The sequence below is a fragment of the Mesocricetus auratus genome, unplaced genomic scaffold, assembly GCF_017639785.1.
Source record: "Mesocricetus auratus isolate SY011 unplaced genomic scaffold, BCM_Maur_2.0 Super-Scaffold_4256, whole genome shotgun sequence".
NCBI classification, from domain to species: Eukaryota; Metazoa; Chordata; class Mammalia; order Rodentia; family Cricetidae; genus Mesocricetus; species Mesocricetus auratus.
The window spans coordinates 15,189,114-15,208,492 of record NW_024429182.1 but is presented as its reverse complement, the minus strand read 5'-3'; the positions used below and the strand labels follow the sequence as shown (position 1 = coordinate 15,208,492).

General features: G+C 45.9%; 1 protein-coding gene across 1 annotated transcript; it reads right to left on the bottom strand.

Annotated features, from left to right (window-relative positions):
- Nucleotides 1–237: 237 nt before the first annotated feature.
- Nucleotides 238–13,344, bottom strand: CUNH10orf95 (chromosome unknown C10orf95 homolog). Its single transcript, XM_040743503.1, has 3 exons — nucleotides 13,305–13,344; nucleotides 1,932–2,042; nucleotides 238–1,428 (listed from the first exon to the last, which is right to left on the bottom strand). The coding sequence occupies exon 3, from the start codon at nucleotides 1,384–1,386 to the stop codon at nucleotides 745–747; it is 642 nt and encodes a 213-aa protein (XP_040599437.1). The 5' UTR covers nucleotides 1,387–1,428; nucleotides 1,932–2,042; nucleotides 13,305–13,344; the 3' UTR covers nucleotides 238–744.
- Nucleotides 13,345–19,379: the final 6,035 nt, after the last annotated feature.

The following is a 19,379-nucleotide window of genomic DNA, read 5'->3' as shown; positions in this document are numbered from 1 at the left end:
GCTGCGGGGCTCACTATGTATTGGTAAATTTCATTTGTTTCAAAGCATGGCTTGTGGTTTGAGCCAGCTGTGGTGACACAAGCCTCTAATCCAGTATTCAGAAGCTAGATCTCTGTGAGTTCGAGGCCAGCCTGGTCTACAAAGTGAGTTCCAGGACAGCTAGGGGCTGTTATACAAAGAAACCCTGTCTCGAAAAACAAAAACAAAAAGGAGAAAAGAATGACATTCCTCTGAACATCTAGGTAGGGCTAATTTTATGCGTTTTACAGATGTGACAGTTGGTTGAGGGGCTCAGAGAGGCGACACATGGCTAGGAAAATGTCAGAACCAGGTGACATTTCCCAGTTACTCCCACACTCCAAAACCACCCTAGGTCTTCAGACGGTCTGGATAGTGAGTCCTGGCAGACAAGTCTAGTAAGACTGCAGACTGCACACTGCGGGGGTGCTGCTGAAGTGCTCGCTCACTCACTTCCCTTTCCAAGCTGGGGACTGCTGTGGCTCCCTCCCCCCCGTTTCTCCGAGAGGGGTACTGTGGTGCAAGGGAGAGGAAGGCAAGTGGGGACCACAGCTGGCTAAGGAGGGACAGCAGAAGCAGCCAGGTGCTGCTTTCACCGCAAGACCCTCTGGACAGTAACCCCCTTCTCTCCTTTCCCGCACGCACCGTCTAGCAATAACTCTAGAGAAACCATGGTGCCGGGACGGAAGAGGGAAGGCCGGCAGAGACGCAGGCGCGGTGAGGAGCTCAGCGCAGACCTTGCTTTTTCTTAGGGCGACCTCGCTGCACCGCCTCCGGAGCCTCCCGGCTGTCCCCGCTGTTCCCGTCCTCACCGCGGGCCGGCGGGCGCACTACGCGCCGCGCCACCCGGTATTCGGGCTCGCCCACGCGCGGCGCGGCCCGCACCAGGAACTGGCCGCCGCGCTGGGTGACGCGCACGTCGGTGCGCGGGTAGGTGCCGTACACGCGCCGCAGCTCGCGGCGCACGGCGTCTGGCAGCGGCAGGGGCGGTCCCCGCGTTCGCTCCACGCGTCCCCAGCGCAGCTGCAGCTCCAGGCTGCTGTCCTCGGGCCACTGTGCCCAGCGTTCGGCGTCGGGCGCGGGCTGGGATGGTGCGGGCGCGCCGGCCGCGGCGAACGACGAGGAGCCAAGGGTCGCGGCACCCGGCGGCCGGAAGGACCACCAGGGCGGCGTGGAGGCCAGGGCCGCGCCCGCACCGTGGAAGAAGTGGAATTCACGCGGGGCCTCTCTCAGCTCGGCTGGCCGGCTGCAGAAGTTGTGGGTCTGGATGGGTGGCAGCAGCAGAGGGGCGGGCAGGTAGGTGTAGGTGAGGGTCTGCAGCCGAGGCCACATGCCCTCCCCTGGTGGCAGGCAGACGTAGGAGTACATGGCCTGAACCTCAGGCGGCGAGCATTTTTACTGGATCCAGACCTGTGGTGGATAGGTGGATAGATACTTAATTCTTAACCACCACACGTCGCTGCGCCCCTGGCTCTGGTTCATGGCCTGGGTCTTGCATGACTGTCTGATGGCTTTGAGAAAACTTTCCTGAGTCAGGCTCAGCTCCCCACCTCCTCATGTGTTATTCCAGGGCTGGGCATAGGTCTGTTAATAGAGCACTTTACGTGCACAAAGCTGTGGCGATATCTTGCTTGTACAAATAAAGCCTGTCTGGGGGTTAGAGAATGGATATCACCACACAAAGCCCAGGGTTGGATCCCACCACACACGTAAACCCGGTGTGGCGGATCCTGCCTGTAATCCCGGGACTCCTGGAATAGACTCAGGAATACCAGGAATTCAGGGTCATAGTGTTTGAGAGCAGCCTGGGCTACGGGAGACCCCCTGTCAAAACAAACAACCCCTCTGGTATCCAGGCTTGCCGAGTCCTCAGCCCCTGCTATGCTTTTCCCTTTAACTGTCCATTCACTTGCCTCTTTCAGCCTGGTGGGATGATTCTCCAGAACAGTTCAGAACGGGCTTCTTTCCGCCGCTTCTCGTTGTGTTTTCCTTTCCATGCCTGCCGCAGCCACACCTCCCTGTTACTAGGCAAAGAGAAACACCTTTAGCTGGCTAGGAGCCAGCCAGTCTGTAGGCCGAGTAGAAACCAGGGCCTAGTGACCCCAAGCTAGCAGCAAGGGCCTCAGCTCACAGACACACTCCTCAGCACCCCCTCCCTCTTCCTTTTATTTCATGTGCGCTGATGTGTGGCATCAGATCCCCTGGAACTGGAGTTACAGACGGCTGTGAGCTGCCATGTGGGTGCTGGGGATTGAATCCGGGTCCTCCGGGAGAGCAGTCAGTGCTCTTAACCACTGAGCCCTCTCTCCAGTCCCCACTTCCTGTAGGGGCTAAGAGACCTGCTCCAGCCCCTATCCAGGTTCCAAAGGTGAAATGCTTCTCAGGAGCGAAGGAGGCGGTAAAATTTTTCTATAGTAACTTCTCACACAATCTGAGGGTCATGCTCTTTATTTCCTATGCTCTTTACTGTTCTGTTTCTACCATAATAATCCTGTCCTACTTCTAGCTTCTCCATGCTTCTTCTAGCTTCTGTTCTAAAAACTCTTCTCCTTCAGGACCCTTGAAGTGATAAAGAAGTTTCTCTCATTGGTCAACAGCACATACCTAGAGGAAACAATAAGGAGCTGAGCTGTTTGCCATGACAACACAAGGGTCCAAGGCCACAGGAGCAAACCAGGACCAGACAGGGAGGGCGGCAGTGCACCGTGCTCCTGTCTCATATAACTTTCCAGTGCTGGGATTAAAGGCATGGGATCCCAAGTGCTGAGATCACCTTTGTGTGAGCTGTTTCTCTTTTTAGACTGATTCATTCTCATATAGGCCACGGTGACTTTTCTGTCTCCTGAGTACTGGAATTAAAGGCGTGTGCCACCACCACCGCCACCGCCACCGCCACCACCCCCCAGCTTCTATGGCTAACTAGTATGGCTGCTGGGATTAAAGGTATTAACCACTACTGCCTGGCCTCTATGGCTGTGATTAGCTTTGCGTTCTGATCTCCAGGCAAGCTTTATTCAACCTTAAACAGTATATCACCACAGCAGCACATTAGAAACAGATGAACCATTAGAACGGTGTGTTGAACTTTACAAACATACCTTGGTGCAAGCGTGTACTGGACTCTGACACTAGCTGAAGATAAAGTGTGTGGGGTGGGGGTGCTGCTGGAGAATTGGTTCAGTGGTTTAAAAAACATTTGTTCTTGTAGAGGACCCAAGTTCAACGTCTAGCACCAACAACATGGTGGCTCACAACTGTCTGTAAATGCAGTCCCAGATCTGACACCCATTTTGTCTTCTATGGGCATTAGGCATGAATATAGTACACAAACATACATGCAAGCAAAACATACATACAATAATAAATGGAAAAAATTATTTTTAAAGACAGAGCTGGGCATGGTGGCACACGCCTTTAACCCCAGCACTCTGGAGGCAGAGGCAGACAGGTCTCTTGAGTTCAAGACCAACCAAGTCTACAGAGGAAGTTCCAGGACAGCTAGGGCTACACAGAGAAACCCTGTCTCAAAGAAAAAAGGGGGGTGATATAAAGCAGGGACTGTTGTAGAATATTATTTTAAGGTGTGTTACATTTCTTTATGCTCTGGGATATTTGCTTAATGATGTAAAGATGTGTTGCTTTTGTTTATACTGTATTTAACTCTGTGAAGCTGTGATTCTTTGTCTAAAACCCCTGATGGTCTAACAAAGATCTTAACGGTCAATAGGAAGGCAGGAGAAAGGATAGGCAGGGTTGGCAGGCAGAGAGAATAAATTGAAGGAGAAAGGAGGAGGAGAACAAAGGAGCAGAGGAAGGAGAAAGACAACAAGGAGAGGAGGATGCTAGGGGCCAGCTGCCCAGACACCGAGACACCCAGATATCCAGCCACCCAGCTGCCCAGACACCTAGCCTCCCAGACACCCAGACACCCACTCAGACACCCAGATGCCCAGACACCCAGACACCCACTCAGACACCCAGATGCCCAGACACTCAGACACCCAGATACCCAGATGCCCAGCCACTCAGCCACCCAGATACCCAGCCACACAGCCACTCAGACACCCAGATACCCAGCTACTCAGCCACCCAGATACCCAGCCACACAGCCACACAGCCACTCAGACACCCAGACACCCACTCAGACACCCAGATACCCAGACACTCAGACACCCAGATACCCAGATGCCCAGCCACTCAGCCACCCAGATACCCAGCCACTCAGTCACCCAGATACCCAGCCACACAGCCACTCAGACACCCAGATACCCAGCCACCCAGCTGCCCAGACACCTAGCCTCCCAGACACCCAGATACCCAGATGCCCAGACACTCAGACACCCAGATACCCAGATGCCCAGACACTCAGCCACCCAGATACCCAGCCACACAGCCACTCAGACACCCAGATACCCAGCCACTCAGCCACCCAGATACCCAGCCACACAGCCACTCAGACACCCAGATACCCAGACACCCAGATACCCAGCCACTCAGCCACCCAGATACCCAGATACCCAGCCACTCAGCCACCCAGATACCCAGCCACCCAGCCACTCAGCCATCCAGATACCCAGATGCCCAGCCACTCAGCTACCCAGATACCCAGCCACTCAGCCACCCAGATACCTAGATACCCAGTTACCCAGATACCCAGATACCCAGCCACTCAGCCACCCAGATACCTAGACACCCAGATACCCAGCCACACAGCCACCCAGATACGCAGCCACACAGATACCCAGCCACACAGCTGCCCAGCCACCCAGATACCCAGATACTCAGCCATATAGACACCCAGACACCCATGGAGTGAGAGTGAAAGTGAGATGTACAGAAACAGGAAAAGGAAGAAGCCCAGAGGTAAAAGGTAGACAGGTTAATTAGTGTCTAAAAGCTGACCAAGAAACAAGCCAAGCTAAGGCCATGCATTCATAAATAAAAATAAAACACTGTGTGATTTATTTGGGATCTGGGTGGTGGGCCCCCAAAAGAGTAATAAAAAACAACAAGGGACATTCTGACTAAGATGAAGTGTCTTTTCTCCTAATATTCATACCTCCCTCTGACTCACATTGGAGGACCCAGCCGTTTTGGTGTCACCCCTGTGTCAGTAAGTCCTGGAATGAATTTCACCCTGAAATCTTGTGTCTGTGTGTCTTTCTTCCATCTGACAGCACCTTGGATCATGACCTTATATTCTTGGATGGCATTTTCTAGAATGGGGGCACAGGTTAGATAAGAGTCTGAGGGAGGAGAGAAAGGAAGAAAGGGTAATGGAATACAGGTTCTGGAATGATGTCTGGGATCCCTGAGGGCTCTCCAGGCCTGGGTTGACCAGGCTCCTGTAGGACCATTTGCTATGGGTGAGCCCTTTGCTGTTGTCACAAAAGCAAAGGGGGACATAAGACCTGAGAAAGTTTTCTGGTTTGGTTTGGTTTTGGTTTCTTGAGACAGGGTTTCCTCTTGTGTAGCTTTGGAGCCTGTCCTGTGAGGTTTGGACTCACTCTGTAGACTAGGCTGGCCTTGAATCACAGAAATCCACCTGCCTCTGCCTTCCAAGTGCTGGGACTAAAGGTATGCAGCCACTACCGCTGGGCAAGACCTGAGAAAAATTTTAAAAATGTCCCAAACACAAAAAAAGGAGCCAAACACAACTTCCTAGTCCCACAGTCTCATGCAGGCCGTGGTGCAGAGATGTGTCTCCCATCTACAGCCTTCAGGCTTGACCCACCAGCACGCCACTGCATGCAACTTAAGATTTTGCTCATTCGGACAGAAGAGGTTACAGATATGCAGTAAAGCAGGTTCAGATGGAAAAATAAAATATCTAAGTAGGCTACAGTGTGTTTAACAATGCGAGTATGCTTAAAAAAAACAGAATATGGACAGTCATAAAAGTAAAAAAAAAAAGATTGTTTAAAAATAATAGTCCTTTTGTTTGTTTTCCAAGAAAGGGTTTCTCTGTATAACAGTCCTGGCTGTCCTGGAACTCACTCTGTAGACCAGGCTGGCCTCGAATTTATGAGATCCACCTGCCTCTGTCTCCCAAGTTCTGGGATTAAAGGCGTGTGCCACTACTACCTGGCAAGTAAAGTCTTTAAAGAAAAAGTAAAGTAATAATAAAAAAGAATAAGTCACGTAGAGATGGAAAGTACAGGGAATCTGCATCCTGTGTGCTATTGTGCTGTCTTTAAATGTTCTGATTGCTGATGAATAAACAATAGCTCCTGAGAGACATTGGTTTATGGAAACTGCTAAGTTAAACCACCTATATGTTTTTAAAATGTCTTAACAAAATCGAAGTAAAAAATATGTTGTGTTGGAGAAGAGGTTATGCTTCTGTTTCCATGGAAAAGGGAAGGTTGTAGATTTGTTCAATGTTAAAAGGATCAGGTTTGGGCTGGGCGTTGGTGGTGCACGCCTTTAATCCCAGCACTCGGGAGGCAGAGGCAGGCGGATCACAGTGAGTTCGAGACCAGCCTGGTCTACCGAGTGAGTTCCAGGACAGCCTCCAAAGCCACAGAGAAACCCTGTCTCGAGGATCAGGTTTGATTGGGGGATCCCCCCTGAAAACCCTGGCTACAGACATAAAGAAACAAACCTAGAAAAACTACAAGATAGGTGGCATATATTTTAGCTGCTCAATCATAGCACAAAAAAATTCATCTTTGGTTGACTTGTGCACTTGTGTTAATGCAGATATGAATGTTACCTTTGAAAGTTTATGTGTTTTCAGAGCAAGGGGACCAAACACCAATGAAAACCGGTGTCCCAGGTGATCCAGCCTCTCAGAATGCCTGTTACAGTTTCCGCAGAGTTCTGCATCCACAACAGCTTCAAGGCTTCTGGCCGAGATAGTTCAGACTACGCCAGCCAGGACTTGATCATTATCCTAAGGTTTTTGGTCATTTGGTGAGTTATGGATATTTGTCATCATTTAAGGGGGTTGATAACAAATTGTTATTGGCCATGGTCAGAGAGAAAGCTGAACAAAGCAGGTAGGTTCAGGGATCTCTTTCTGAAGAGAAACGGGGAATATAGTATAAAAATGATAAGATAAAAGAGTGGGTTGCTGAGTATACTTTTGAACAACCACCAGTCTTAAATATCTTACACTGGTTTGCATTTTTGTCTATTGATACCAATTTAAGGTTATTTTTGTTAGAATATACTATACATCCATTCTACTTTTGTTTAAGGTACAATACGTACCTATACAGCTCATTTAATAATGTAATGCAAATTTCTTGTCTGATAGGGGAAGTCCTTCTATGTTTGTCTGATTGGTTGATTGAATAAAACACTGTTGGCCAATAGGAAAGCAAGATAGGTGGGACTAGGAGTTGAGGAGGATTCTGGGAAACAGAGGCACAGTCACTCAGGATGTAGGATGCAGGGGAAGTAAGAGGTCCGGACCCTTTCTCCGGTAAGAGAAGATCACATGGAAATACTTAGATTAGCAGTTATGGGTTAAAAATTAAGTCAGAGCTAGCTGATAAGAAATCAAAGCAAACGGCCAGCAGCTTCATAATTGATATGGTGTCTTGTGTGTTATTTGGGGGCTGAGACAGCAGCAGGACCTAGGTGGCTGGCAGGAAGACTACACGTTGCACTTGTCCTTGAAAGTCATTATTAAAAACTCTTTACTATAATAAAGAAATGCAGGTTAATAGTCATCTATAACAGTCAAACTTGTTTTCAGTGTCAAACAGATCTATTTTAGACAGATAGATGGTTTTCACACACTGTACATGGGTGCTTCCTGTCCTAACCACCTGGCCCCAAATAAGCAACGCAGAGGCTGACCATGAACTATGCTCAGCCAACAGCTCAGCTTGTTACTAGCTAACTCTTACACTTAAAGTAACTATATTTCTATGTATGCTTTGCCGCATGGCTCACAGCTTGTTACCTCATTTTTCACACATCCTGCTTGCTTGGCAACTGACTGACATCTCTCTTGATCCCCCCTTCTCCCATCATCCTCTCTGTGTTAGGCTGTCTTGCCCAATCTCTTCTTGCCCTGCCATTGGACAATCCATTTTTTATTAACAATGAGCATAATCCATAGCAAAAAACTTCAAAGACCTACAGAATACGGCACTTAAAATGTTTAGCTAACATAAGGCTTTTCATGACAGACAGCACCAATTTGCTTCAGAGAGTTTACTTTCAATGTGGCAAAGCCAGCCATTTGGGCAAGAAACTGTTCTTGGCTTGACTGCCCACAGTATGCTGTACAAGCAGGACATATAGGAAAAAGACTGCTGAACTTTACCAACTAAGACGGTCCTTCAAAATTCCTGCTTCATAAAAACATCCATCAGATATTCTAGGCCGGTAGGCTGAAAGTGGAAGCCCCATTGTTGTGGAGGAACCTTGGGTGACTGTCAAGGCAGCCAGATGTCTCTGTCATTTCTGCAGGTTTGGAAGTAGTGTGCACTGCACTTCCTGTTTACTCAGATAATACTGTCTTTCTGGAGTCTTTGATAGAGGTAAAGACTAGGTAGTTATAGTTACAGTTTTCCTTAGTTATGACAGAAGGTAAATTAGGTACAGAGTTTTGGATAGAATTAAATAATGGAGTATTTTCTTCAAATATGCAGAATACAAATGGACTGGACATTGTAAATGTAATTCTACAGCAAATACTACTGGCATGTACCACCACAACCGACATAAATGTAATTCTTAATTTGATAATTGTTCTTACTGTATATAATTTTTGTAAGGAAAAAGGGCCAGCCAAAGAAACACACCTGAGCAGAGCCAAAGAAACACACTTTGGCCCTGCAACCAGAACCAAAGAAATGCACTCTGATCCTGAAACCAGTGCCAAAGAAACACACTTTGTCTCTGGAATCAGAGCCAGTGAAAGAAATGCACCCTGGCCCTAACATTAGAGCCAAAAGGTTAAAAAGGACCAGTGAAAGAAACATACTTTGGCCCTGAAACCAGAGCCAAATCTGACCCTAAGCCTCTACAGAAACTAACCAATCCCTGAGTAGGAGATCTAGCCATCCTAAACTCAGGGATTGAAATCTGACCAATCCCCACCCTGGAAATCTCCCTGGAAAAACTCCACCCCCTAGGAAACCTTAAATAAACCCTGTGTCTGTTCTGCTTGTGGCTGCCCAGCAGTCCTCTGGCAGAGAACAGCCACTCTCCTGGATTCTTCCTTCCCAATAAATCTCTTGAAAGAGGTTTGGGCAAGACCTTCTTTTGCAGGAGCAGAGATGTCCCTGGGCGGAGCTGAGCGGAGCTGGGCTGTAACACTTTTTGCTGGGGAACCCTTCCCTGGTGAAGGAAAGTTGTTAAACTCCATCCGCAGGGGCCTGGGGCCAAACTGTAACAACTTTGCTGGGTAAACCCTCTCCTGCTGGAGCAGAGCAGATATACCGGGGAAGCCTTTCCCTAAAGTAGGGCTGTAAGCTGCTATGCTTACTGTGACCTGTGGTATTCCTTGGCTCCCGACTGTCAGGATGCCTTTCCATCAAGCTGTAACACTCAGTATTTTTTAGCTCCCAAGTACCATAAGCCATCCCATCTGATCCATGGAAATGCTTACATTTGGGGCTGGAGAGATGGCTCAGAGGTTAAGAGCACTGACTGCTCTTCCAGAGGTCCTGAGTTCAATTCCCAGCAACCACATGGTGGCTCACAACCATCTGTAATCAGATCTGGTGCCCTCTTCTGGCCTGTGGACATATATGCAGACAGAATACTGTATACATAATAAATAAATAAATCTTTAAAAAGAAAAAGTGACTTTCTAAAAAAAAAAAAGAAATGCTTACATTTGGTGTCGTGACTCGGATAGGCTCTCCTGGTGCCAGTGCTCACCATCGTGGTCTGAGCCTCACTGGGACCCTATCCCTCATCTCCAGTCCACTTGCAACAGGCTCGCCTTCCAGCTCACCAACCGCTCAGCCCTCCATCTACCACCAGCAATTGCGTGAGTTTCCCCTTCAGTCCCCGTAAACATGTCTGTGAGTCCGAGGAAGCGATCGTTGATTTTCTGGCACCCCTCTGGTACCATTAGAGGCCCAGGTCCCCCAAGTCACAGTCCTTAACGTTATGGCTGGCCCTCTTCACCTGACCCCATCACACCACCCTTGGGAATTGCAATCCTGAAGTTTCATTAGGCCCAACTGGGTCATTGCGCCCCCTCCTGACTCTCTTTCCTATCTCCCACAGCTCCTCTAGACCCCTGTGGCTATTGCAACTCCATTCCCGACCCTTTCCTGTGGATAAGATCCCTCTTAGAGCTCAGTTTCCATCTATGCCTTCTGGCTTCTATGAAAGCCCTGGTACCAGGTGCTGGGTCTCCTCTGGCTTAGCCGGACCCCAATTGAGTTGGGTGATGACTCTCTGAATGGCTTGGTCCTCTTTCGGTGGTCCTCCCTGAGTCCTGAGGACACCCTTGACTACAGGCTGCAGTGACCTTTTCCTTCTCATCCATGGGAATGGTGTCATCTATACCCTCTCATTCCCCCTTGGGATGCCTCTTAGAAAACCTCCAGCCTTTACACCTGACACCTAAACTGAAGGGCCCTAAACTTACTTGATTTTGCAACCCAATTTAGCCTAAATACCCCTTAGATAATCAGTCCAAATGACCACGTAATGGCACGCTAGATCCCAATATTATTCGGGACCTTTATAACTACTCAGGGCCATCAGCAAAATGGAAGGAGATTCCCCTTTCCCTACATTCAAACTTTCTCTTTTCTCCACTCCAAGCCCAGTTTTTTGTCTGGTCTTTCCACACACAAATACTGTGTAAATGTCCTGTCTTTTAAGTAACTATTGATGGATCTGTAAGCGTGTTGCTAAGTGGGAGCTGGAAGCTGGATCTGGTAGGGAGGAAAGCAAAGGAGTAGACCAGCTGCAGGATACACTCCTCCCTGGCTGGTGCCTCTCAGCTCTTCCTGCAGTGCCCTCCGTCTAGGGTTCAAAGTTCCTATCTTAAGCCATCTTTGGTAAGCTTACTGGATTCAGTTTTATTGGGTTTCAGGTTTCCTCTAGGTATGAGTGGCATTGGACCATTGTTTTATGCTGTCCCACCTCAATTAAAAGCTGGCTCGGGTTCCCCCTCCTCTAGATCCAAGCATACTTCTTTAAAAGATTTCCTCCAGGGCTAGAGAGACGGCTCAGAGGTTAAGAGCTGGCTGCTCTTCCAGAGGTCCTGAGTTCAATTCCCAGCAACCACATGGTGGTTCACAACCATCTGTAATGAGATCTGGTGCCCTCTTCTAATATGCAGGTAGAACACTGTATACATAATAAATAAATAAATCTTAAAAGATTTCCTCCAAAAATCTTTGTCCCATATCAGGCTAGTCACCTGCTATGTGACAAAAAGGAGACCAAAACAAAACGAAAGGACAGACTGTTCCCAACGGGGACTGTTGGCACTCACTCATCTCATTTTGGCTTTGTTCTGTAACCTTTCACTAAGGTATCTTAAAGGAACCATGTGGTATGATGTCATTTTTTCTAAAAAGGAAACAACTCCTAGCTATGAAGCCCAAACCAGACAATTCCTCCACTATTTTCTATCACACTAGTGAACCCCCCCCCCAATCAGCCTCAACCAGCAGTCCCTTCTCTTTCTCTCCAGCCTTTCTGGTTTCCCTTTCTCCCTCCTTAGCAACAGGCTGCCCACTCAGTCAGGGCTGAATCTATGGCATTAAAGCAGAGTACTCCACTATCACCTATAAGGCCTTGCTCTCTGAATATCAATTGGGTATCCAATAGATTACCCAATCACATAACTTCACCTTCCATGATTATATGATTCTTGCCAACAGTCTCTTCCTGGAGGAGTGCAGATGAATTTGGAACCAGGCTATGGTCCATGTAGATGAAATCCACCAAACTGACAACACCTATCCAGTTGGGGCTATGGCAGTCCCTAACCAGGACCCTGAATGGAAATACAATACCCCAGGGGTCACCCAGGATAAGTATGAAAACCCATCTCAGTTTCTAGACTGCCTTACAAAGGCCCTCTTACAATAACTCCTTATGACTTACTTTTTCCCCAAAGTTACCCTAATATTAGGGCCAAACTTAAACATCTAGAAAAGGAGCCCCTAACTCCACAGGCAGAAGTCTTAGCTGTGGCCTTCAAGGTATACCATGGGACTGATGAAAAATCCCCAAAACAAAAATACCTGATGATGGCTAAGGCCATCAACTGGCCAAGGCAAAAGCCTAGGCTCCCTGGTCTCCTAAAGCCCAGGAACTTCTGTGTCCCTGTTTCAAATGTGGTCGGGAGGGTCACTGGGTCCAGGCCTGTCAGAACCCTCATAAACCACCCAGACCATGTCCAAGGTGCCTTAAGAAGGGCACTGGAGTGCTGGTTACCCCTATGACCCTTGTGGCATGAGGACATCAACGCCAGATCACCTCTCATCTGACCTCCTTGGCCTGGCCATGAATGGCTGGGCTCCCTTGGCCTGACCCCCACCATCTCTGACAGGGAGCCTCAGGTAGTTATCACAGTATTGGGACAACTCATCTCTTTCCTTCTGGACACCAGAGCCACTTTCTCAGTCCTGATGAAGTTCTGGGGACCCATCACTCCTTGCTCCCCTATTGTCGGAATAGGGGGACAGCCTTATCAGGCTCGCTAAACCCCACTTAGTTCTATTTTTTATTTATTTATTTTTTTTGTTTTTCGAGACAGGGTTTCTCTGTATTGTTTTGGAGGCTGTCCTGGAACTCACTCTGTAGACCAGGCTGGCCTTGAACTCACAGAGACCCGCCTGCCTCTGCCTCCGGAGTGCTGGGATCAAAGGCCTGGCCACATAGCTCTGTCTTTAAGGGTATCCCCTTTGCCCTTTCCTTCCTAGAGATACCAACCTGTCCCATCCCACTGCTGGGAAGGGACCTTCCAGCCGAAATGGGAGCCCTTATTTCCTTTGCTCCCCCCATCCACTTGGCCCCAGGCTGGCCAGCCATTCCGCTTCTCCAAACCACACAATCTGACACACTTCTACCCTTGCTAACCTCTCAGGTAGATTCTCAGCTATGGGACACTGAAAACCCCTGCTCACCTGTTAAGAGAAGCTTTTTCTTTTGCTAGCCGCTTTGGTTTATCCCCCGCCAGTCGCCTGGGTTCTGCCGCGCCAGCCTGGTTCTAGATCCGCATGAGTCCCAAATAAACACACAGGAGGCTATATTAATTATGAAGCTGTTGGCCTTGTTTGTCTCTTACTGGCTAGCTCTGCCTTAAGTAATTACCCCATAATTGTTAATCTAAGTCTGTTTCTTACCGGAGAGTAGTTCCCGGCGTCCTACCCCCATGGCGTCACATGTTGACTCTCTTGTGTTTCCCCTTCCCAGAATCCTCCTCGACTCCTAGTCCCTCCTATCTAGGTTTTCTATTGGCCAGACAGTACTTTATTGACAAATGCACAGGCAAATAACAGGACTTCCCCAACATCTCCTCTTTTCTGTTTAAACAAAAGAAAGGTCTTAATTTTAACATAGTCAAATTGTATATGACAGAACAGTTATCAAGTAAGAACATAGTTACAATATTTTAGCAAGATTTAAAGAAAATATCATCTACCTCTTTCTTGTGAATCCAAAGTCCTACATGTAGCTTATCTCTTATCATAACTAAGGTAAACTATAATTATAGCTATCTGTCTTCAACTCTATCAAAGACCACAGAAGGATAATATATAAACACTAGGATTGATAGAGACATCTTACTGCCTGGACAGTCACCCGAAGTTCCTCTGTATTGTCCGGGCATCCATTTTCAGCCCATAGGCCACAATGTGTCTGGAACACTTCTCAGCAAAGCAGGAAATTTCAAACTGTCCATCTGCATCAGCAGTCTGTCAGTCATTTTTCTGTGTCCTGTAGAAAGTCTTGTAGACTCTTCCATGAAGCAGGAACCCTGTAAGACTGAGTTCAGCAGTCACTTTCCTGTGGGTCCTACATGTTCAGTTTATACAACAGTCACGCAGTACAGGCAAGAGCAGTTTCTTGCCCAAATGGCTAATCTTGCCATGTTGAAAGCAAACTCCATAACGAGTTTCTTCGATGCCCATCTTCCTCTCAGACGTAATTGGTGCTGCCAGGAGCAGACATTTCTCATTGTCAAGAAAAACCCTAAACCATTTTAAATGCCATGTTCTGAAGGTCTTTGAGAGGTTTGAAGACTGTCCATCTCAAATATATTTTTGTATATCTAGAAAACCTAACTTACCTAACTATAAATTCTGTTATAAGTAACTATAGTCTGTATTCAATTATGCATTACGTTTTAAAAGATCAGTATAAGCACAATACTTAATCAAGAGGAGAAATATACATATCACAAAATTGACCTTGAATTTGTATCAATAAATGAAAAACAATACCCATAACATAATTCCCTTTTTTACCATTAAAAAGAGATTGGTTGTGATCATTAACCAATTATAAACAATCCCATTTAAATGAAAACAAAGATTTATAAACAAGATGGGAATCAGGACGTCGCTCATTCCAAACTGCTTCCTGCTGGAAGGGGGTGCTGTTCATACCATGGGGATCATGACAAAACTCAGAAACCTGTATAAGTCCGTATTTTCGGGGTCTATAAAGCTCCATCATCTTAGCTGTCTCAATTGTTGGAACACCTGGTCCACTGCTTCCGGGGGTCTTGTTTCGTCAAACCACAGAAGCCTGGAAAAAATCCTCAGCTTTTTATGTTCTGTGGAAACATAAATTAAAACTCCTTTTCCGAGTAACATATCCTTATACTTAAATTTTGAGGTCAAGGCATTTTCAATCGATATAAGTTGGATTAATTCAGCAGCATTCATAAGTGTACTTCAGTAGCTGTTCCTTAGCAATGAAAAAACTGAAAAACATAATAGCATACAGTATCCAGACTCTCTGTGTATTTTCCATCTTTACGTGGTTTATTTATTAATCTACTATTATTATTACTCAATTTCTTTCACTTTTATTTATTTTTCTCTGAGACAGGGTTTCTCTTTGGAAATCCGCCTGCCTCTGCCTCTGGAGCAATTCCTACCAGCGTGCGCCACCACAGCCGGCTTTTTTATTTATTTACCACTTTGTCGTTTCATTTTCTCTCTCAATCTCACATATATTTTTAAACACACTGTAAACCTTTAGAGGTTTTTCTTTATCCAAGTCTGACTTTACAGTAAATCTTTATGTTTTTCTGGCCACGTGTCTTATCTGTAAAACCGCAGCTGTTTTAAACTGCCGTTTCAAGATGGCGGGCGTAAGCGTGACTCCAGCTTACCGCCTCAGTCCATGCTGACCTCCAGCAAAAGCTGCCACTTCCAGCTGTACGTACACCCCTTTCAATCGGTAGCAGAGTCTCTTAAAACAACCTTGCTGTTTTTTTTTTTTTTTTTTCTTTTTATGCTGAGTCAGGAAGACTCCGGTAAACGAGCCACGTGAATCTTGGCTTGTTGATAGCAAAACAGAGCACACCTGAGAAAAATGCTGCTACCAATAATCTGTGCTTCTCTCTGTTCTTCTGTTTCTAAAATTCCTTTAAAGCTTTTGTTATTTTGCGTGGAAATTCATGATCCCACTCCTGACACCTGTTGGCTTTACGGACGCTGTAACGATACGCAACACACAATTACTGAAAATAAGGCTAAGTATTTTATATAGAAAATTACTCACAAGATACCAAACCCCGAGAAGCCCAGCAGATCTCAGCTAGCGACTGGACCGGAAGCCGAACTCCAGGAAAAGAGAGCGAGACTTCCTGTGCGCTGTCTTTTATGCCTTCCCCAGTAACGCCCCTAGCCATGCCCAAAAGTGGGCTTGGCTAGTGACGTAGTTCTGCCTACATACGTATACGTCTTTATGTCCAGCCGTATACGTCTTTAGTCCTGCCTAAAGTGGGTGTGGTTAGCGGTGTGGTAAACCGCCCTTTTATTACCTCATCTGTATGCGCCTCTAGTAAGTCACATGTTTCATGGCGGCATAGACTTCCTCCTACAATTCCCCTTTTAGTCTAAAAAAGGACAACTAACTTGTGTCCATGAACAAAATGTATCAAACATCTATTCTATCTAAACCTAAACTTATCTTAAAGAAACACCCAAATATGAACACCTCCTTCCAATCCCAACTCTAAAATAATGGAAAACTAACACTAACAGGTGTAAACTTATAATATCAATAGTAGGGAGAGGGGGCGTGGAATTCTCAAAACTACTTCCTGCTGAGATGGGACGATGATAATCTCATGGGGACCTGTGAAAAGAAAATGTTAGTATAACAAAATCTGAGTAGATCAGACAGTCTCAGTATGGCAGGAGCTGCTTGATTGAAGTTCCTGACTGGGGTTCTAGTGTTGATTGAAGCTCTTATCTTGAAGCTCTGGTCAGATTGTAGAAGATGTGCTATTTCCGTTCCTTGGTCTGGAGTTGTGTCGAGTGATGTAGTTTCAAGCCAGTTTCAGGATAGTGCTTGTCAGGTGGAGTCAATGATGTGGGGCAATTCAGATGCCTCCAGTCGAATCAGGTGAAGTCAAGGAAGTGGATCCTCATTCTCTTTCGGAAGCAGTTGAAGATTGCTGTCAGGAAATCCCTTGTTCTCTGGAAAACTCAAACATTACTGTTAACAAAGAAATATTTTAACTTTCATATGTAAGCATACAGAAGAGGTGACAATAGGGAAGATGGAAAACCTGGAGGAAATTAGACTGTTCAGAAAAAGAAATCCATAGATAACAGTCCCTTATTTTATTTCTTCTGTCTTATATCAATGGCTCTTTGATATAATACAGAAATTCTGAATTGTATTTAAATAATATGCTTGGGTGTAGAGTAGGAGAGCCAATCCAACTCCAAAGCCAGCTTCAGTTTGATGAATGGGAACTGAGGTATGTGAAGAAATAAAGATAAAAGTGTACTATGAAAAAGCAATATAGAGAGATTTAGACTTTGATACCACACAGTGTGTGTTTGATGGTCCTCAGGGTAGCTATTCATTCTTCTACAGGAATCCATATGTCCAGTATTCTTTGCTGAGTTTACCTGTGAGGACAAAAACAAAACACTTCTCTTTCCTTTTAGGAGGTCACTTTACCCATGGTGGACTATGAATTCGTAGATGGGCTGTTATCTTCCTCCTCCTGAGGTAATTGATTCATCCTCTGGAGCTAATGTATTATCCAGTGCTGTATTATTTACAATGGGCAGTGGATCTTCTAATTGTCCTGGGAGAGGCTGTCCTCCACTGTCACTGGGAATGACCGGATAATCTTTCTCTTCGGGGCTCCATGGAGCCCCGGAAGCCCGTTTCCCTGCTGTAAAGATCTACCTTGTCTGTCTATTGTGGAAAAGCATTCATCAGTCCAATGGCGCCCCTTCCCACACCTCCTGCATAGACCAGGAGGCTTAGGCCTTCTGTTTGATACATTCCTGGTAAAAGCATTATTTCTAGGAATGCGTTGTCTACAGTTCCTACTAAGATGTCCTATTCTACCACAGTTAAAGCATTTTGCATCTTTACGCCTATTTAAATTCTTTGAGATTGCCTTCCCTACCCATGCCTCTATATCATCACAGGTAGGGTATTTGGCATCCTGGTGCCTCCTCAAACCTGTAGAAATAGCTTCACCTACCCAAGCTCCTGTATCCTGACTTTTACATTCCAGGTTCGCTGTATGCAGAACCCATTCCTCCAATGGCGCTGATCTTATTTTTAATGGCCAAATTACCTGCCTGCATTGAGGATTCGCGTTCTCATACGCCAAAGATTCTATAAGAAGACGCCTGGATTCTGGGTTCGCTACCTGTACCTCTACTGCTCTGGATAATCTCTCTAAAAATTCAGTGAACCTTTCCCTTGGGCCCTGTAATACCTTGGTGTAGGGTTGCATTATCTCTCCTGTTTCACAAACCTTATCCAAGGCATTTAAAGCAGCTGTACGGCACAAAGACAACATGTGCTCGTCATATGCAGATTGAACCTGCGTGTCAGCGTAAGGACCCTCCCCAAGAATCTTGTCTTGGGGTACTTCATGACCGTTCTGCAATTCCTGAATCTCAATTGCTTTTGCTTCTTGCCTCCACAAAGCTCTCCATTGAATTTGGCAAGAATTTTCGAGCACTGCAGAGGCTAATTGGGCCCAGTCTTTTGGGGTTACTTTATTTACAGTAGCCCATGAGGTTAGGAGCTCTCTGACAAAGGGAGAATGAAGACCATACATGACAATGGCCTCCTTAATATTTTTTAGATCCTTCATCTGTATAGGCTCCCAGTGATAAGCAATGGGACCATTTGATTGTTTTTTCGTTGCTGGTTTTTCTGATACAGATACTGGAAAAACCATAGGGGAATGCATAGCAACCTTAGGGAAATCATTCCGGCATTTGAGAAGCTTTGGGAAACTCCTGTCCTGACCTGTTGCCTGTATTTCTGATTCTGAAGTATCAGATTGAGCGTCTTCTAAATCCTGCAGTCTATTCATCATTGTTTCTCTGAGCTCTTGAAGTTCTTGGGACAAATGATTTTCTAAGGATGTCATGGAATCTTTCATTTTTTTACATTCATCATTTACATGTGATTCCAAATTTCTAATATTCTCATCCTTAGCAAGTACCTCAATAGCATGTAAACTGCCTTCTACAAATGATATTCTATCAGTTAGTTTACCATTGCTCTCAGACATGGAACAATTCTTTTCTGCTAGCATTTCAATTTTATGTTCCAGTCTTTGTAATTTGCTAGTGAAATCATCAAACATGGAACCGTGTTTGTCGTTAAATGTTTCCACATTATGTTCCAATTTTTCAATTCTATCTATGGAACACATTTTTCCTGAAAATAATTCAATTTTGTGTTCCGTCTCTTTAAACCTGTTCGTCAGACCTACATTATCATTTTTAATATCCTGAATATTTTCTACCAACCCTTTCTTACTCTCCTGCAATGAATTTTGCATTTCCTGAATCCTTTGTATTAAGATTTCAAAACTATCCTGCGATGACTGCATGACCTGTATAAGTTTATTCCTATTTTTGAGCCATTTCATTAACAAAATTATATTGATTATGAAGCTAATAATCACCATCATGGGTAGGAAGCACCTTTCAGGTAGGTCCTCAACCCTTTCTAAAATCCCATCCATACAAAAACCAAGAAAATTCTTAACATCCTGCATCATAGTGTTAGCTGTTGACATTGTATAAAGCAGTTAAGTTTGTTACCAATGGAGTAACTCAGGCCGAAATCAACAGGCTGCCAGCGAAAGAGCACGTGGCCGGAGTCAGCTGGCCGCCAGTAAAACAGCACGTGGCCGCTTGAGAAACCTTGGAATACCTAACCTTACCGGCAGGTAGAAGGTGCTG

What these genes read in the sequence shown, in the direction of transcription:
- CUNH10orf95 (XM_040743503.1), bottom strand. Translation starts at nt 1,386, where the DNA reads ATGTACTCCTACGTCTGCCTGCCACCAGGGGAGGGCATGTGGCCTCGG.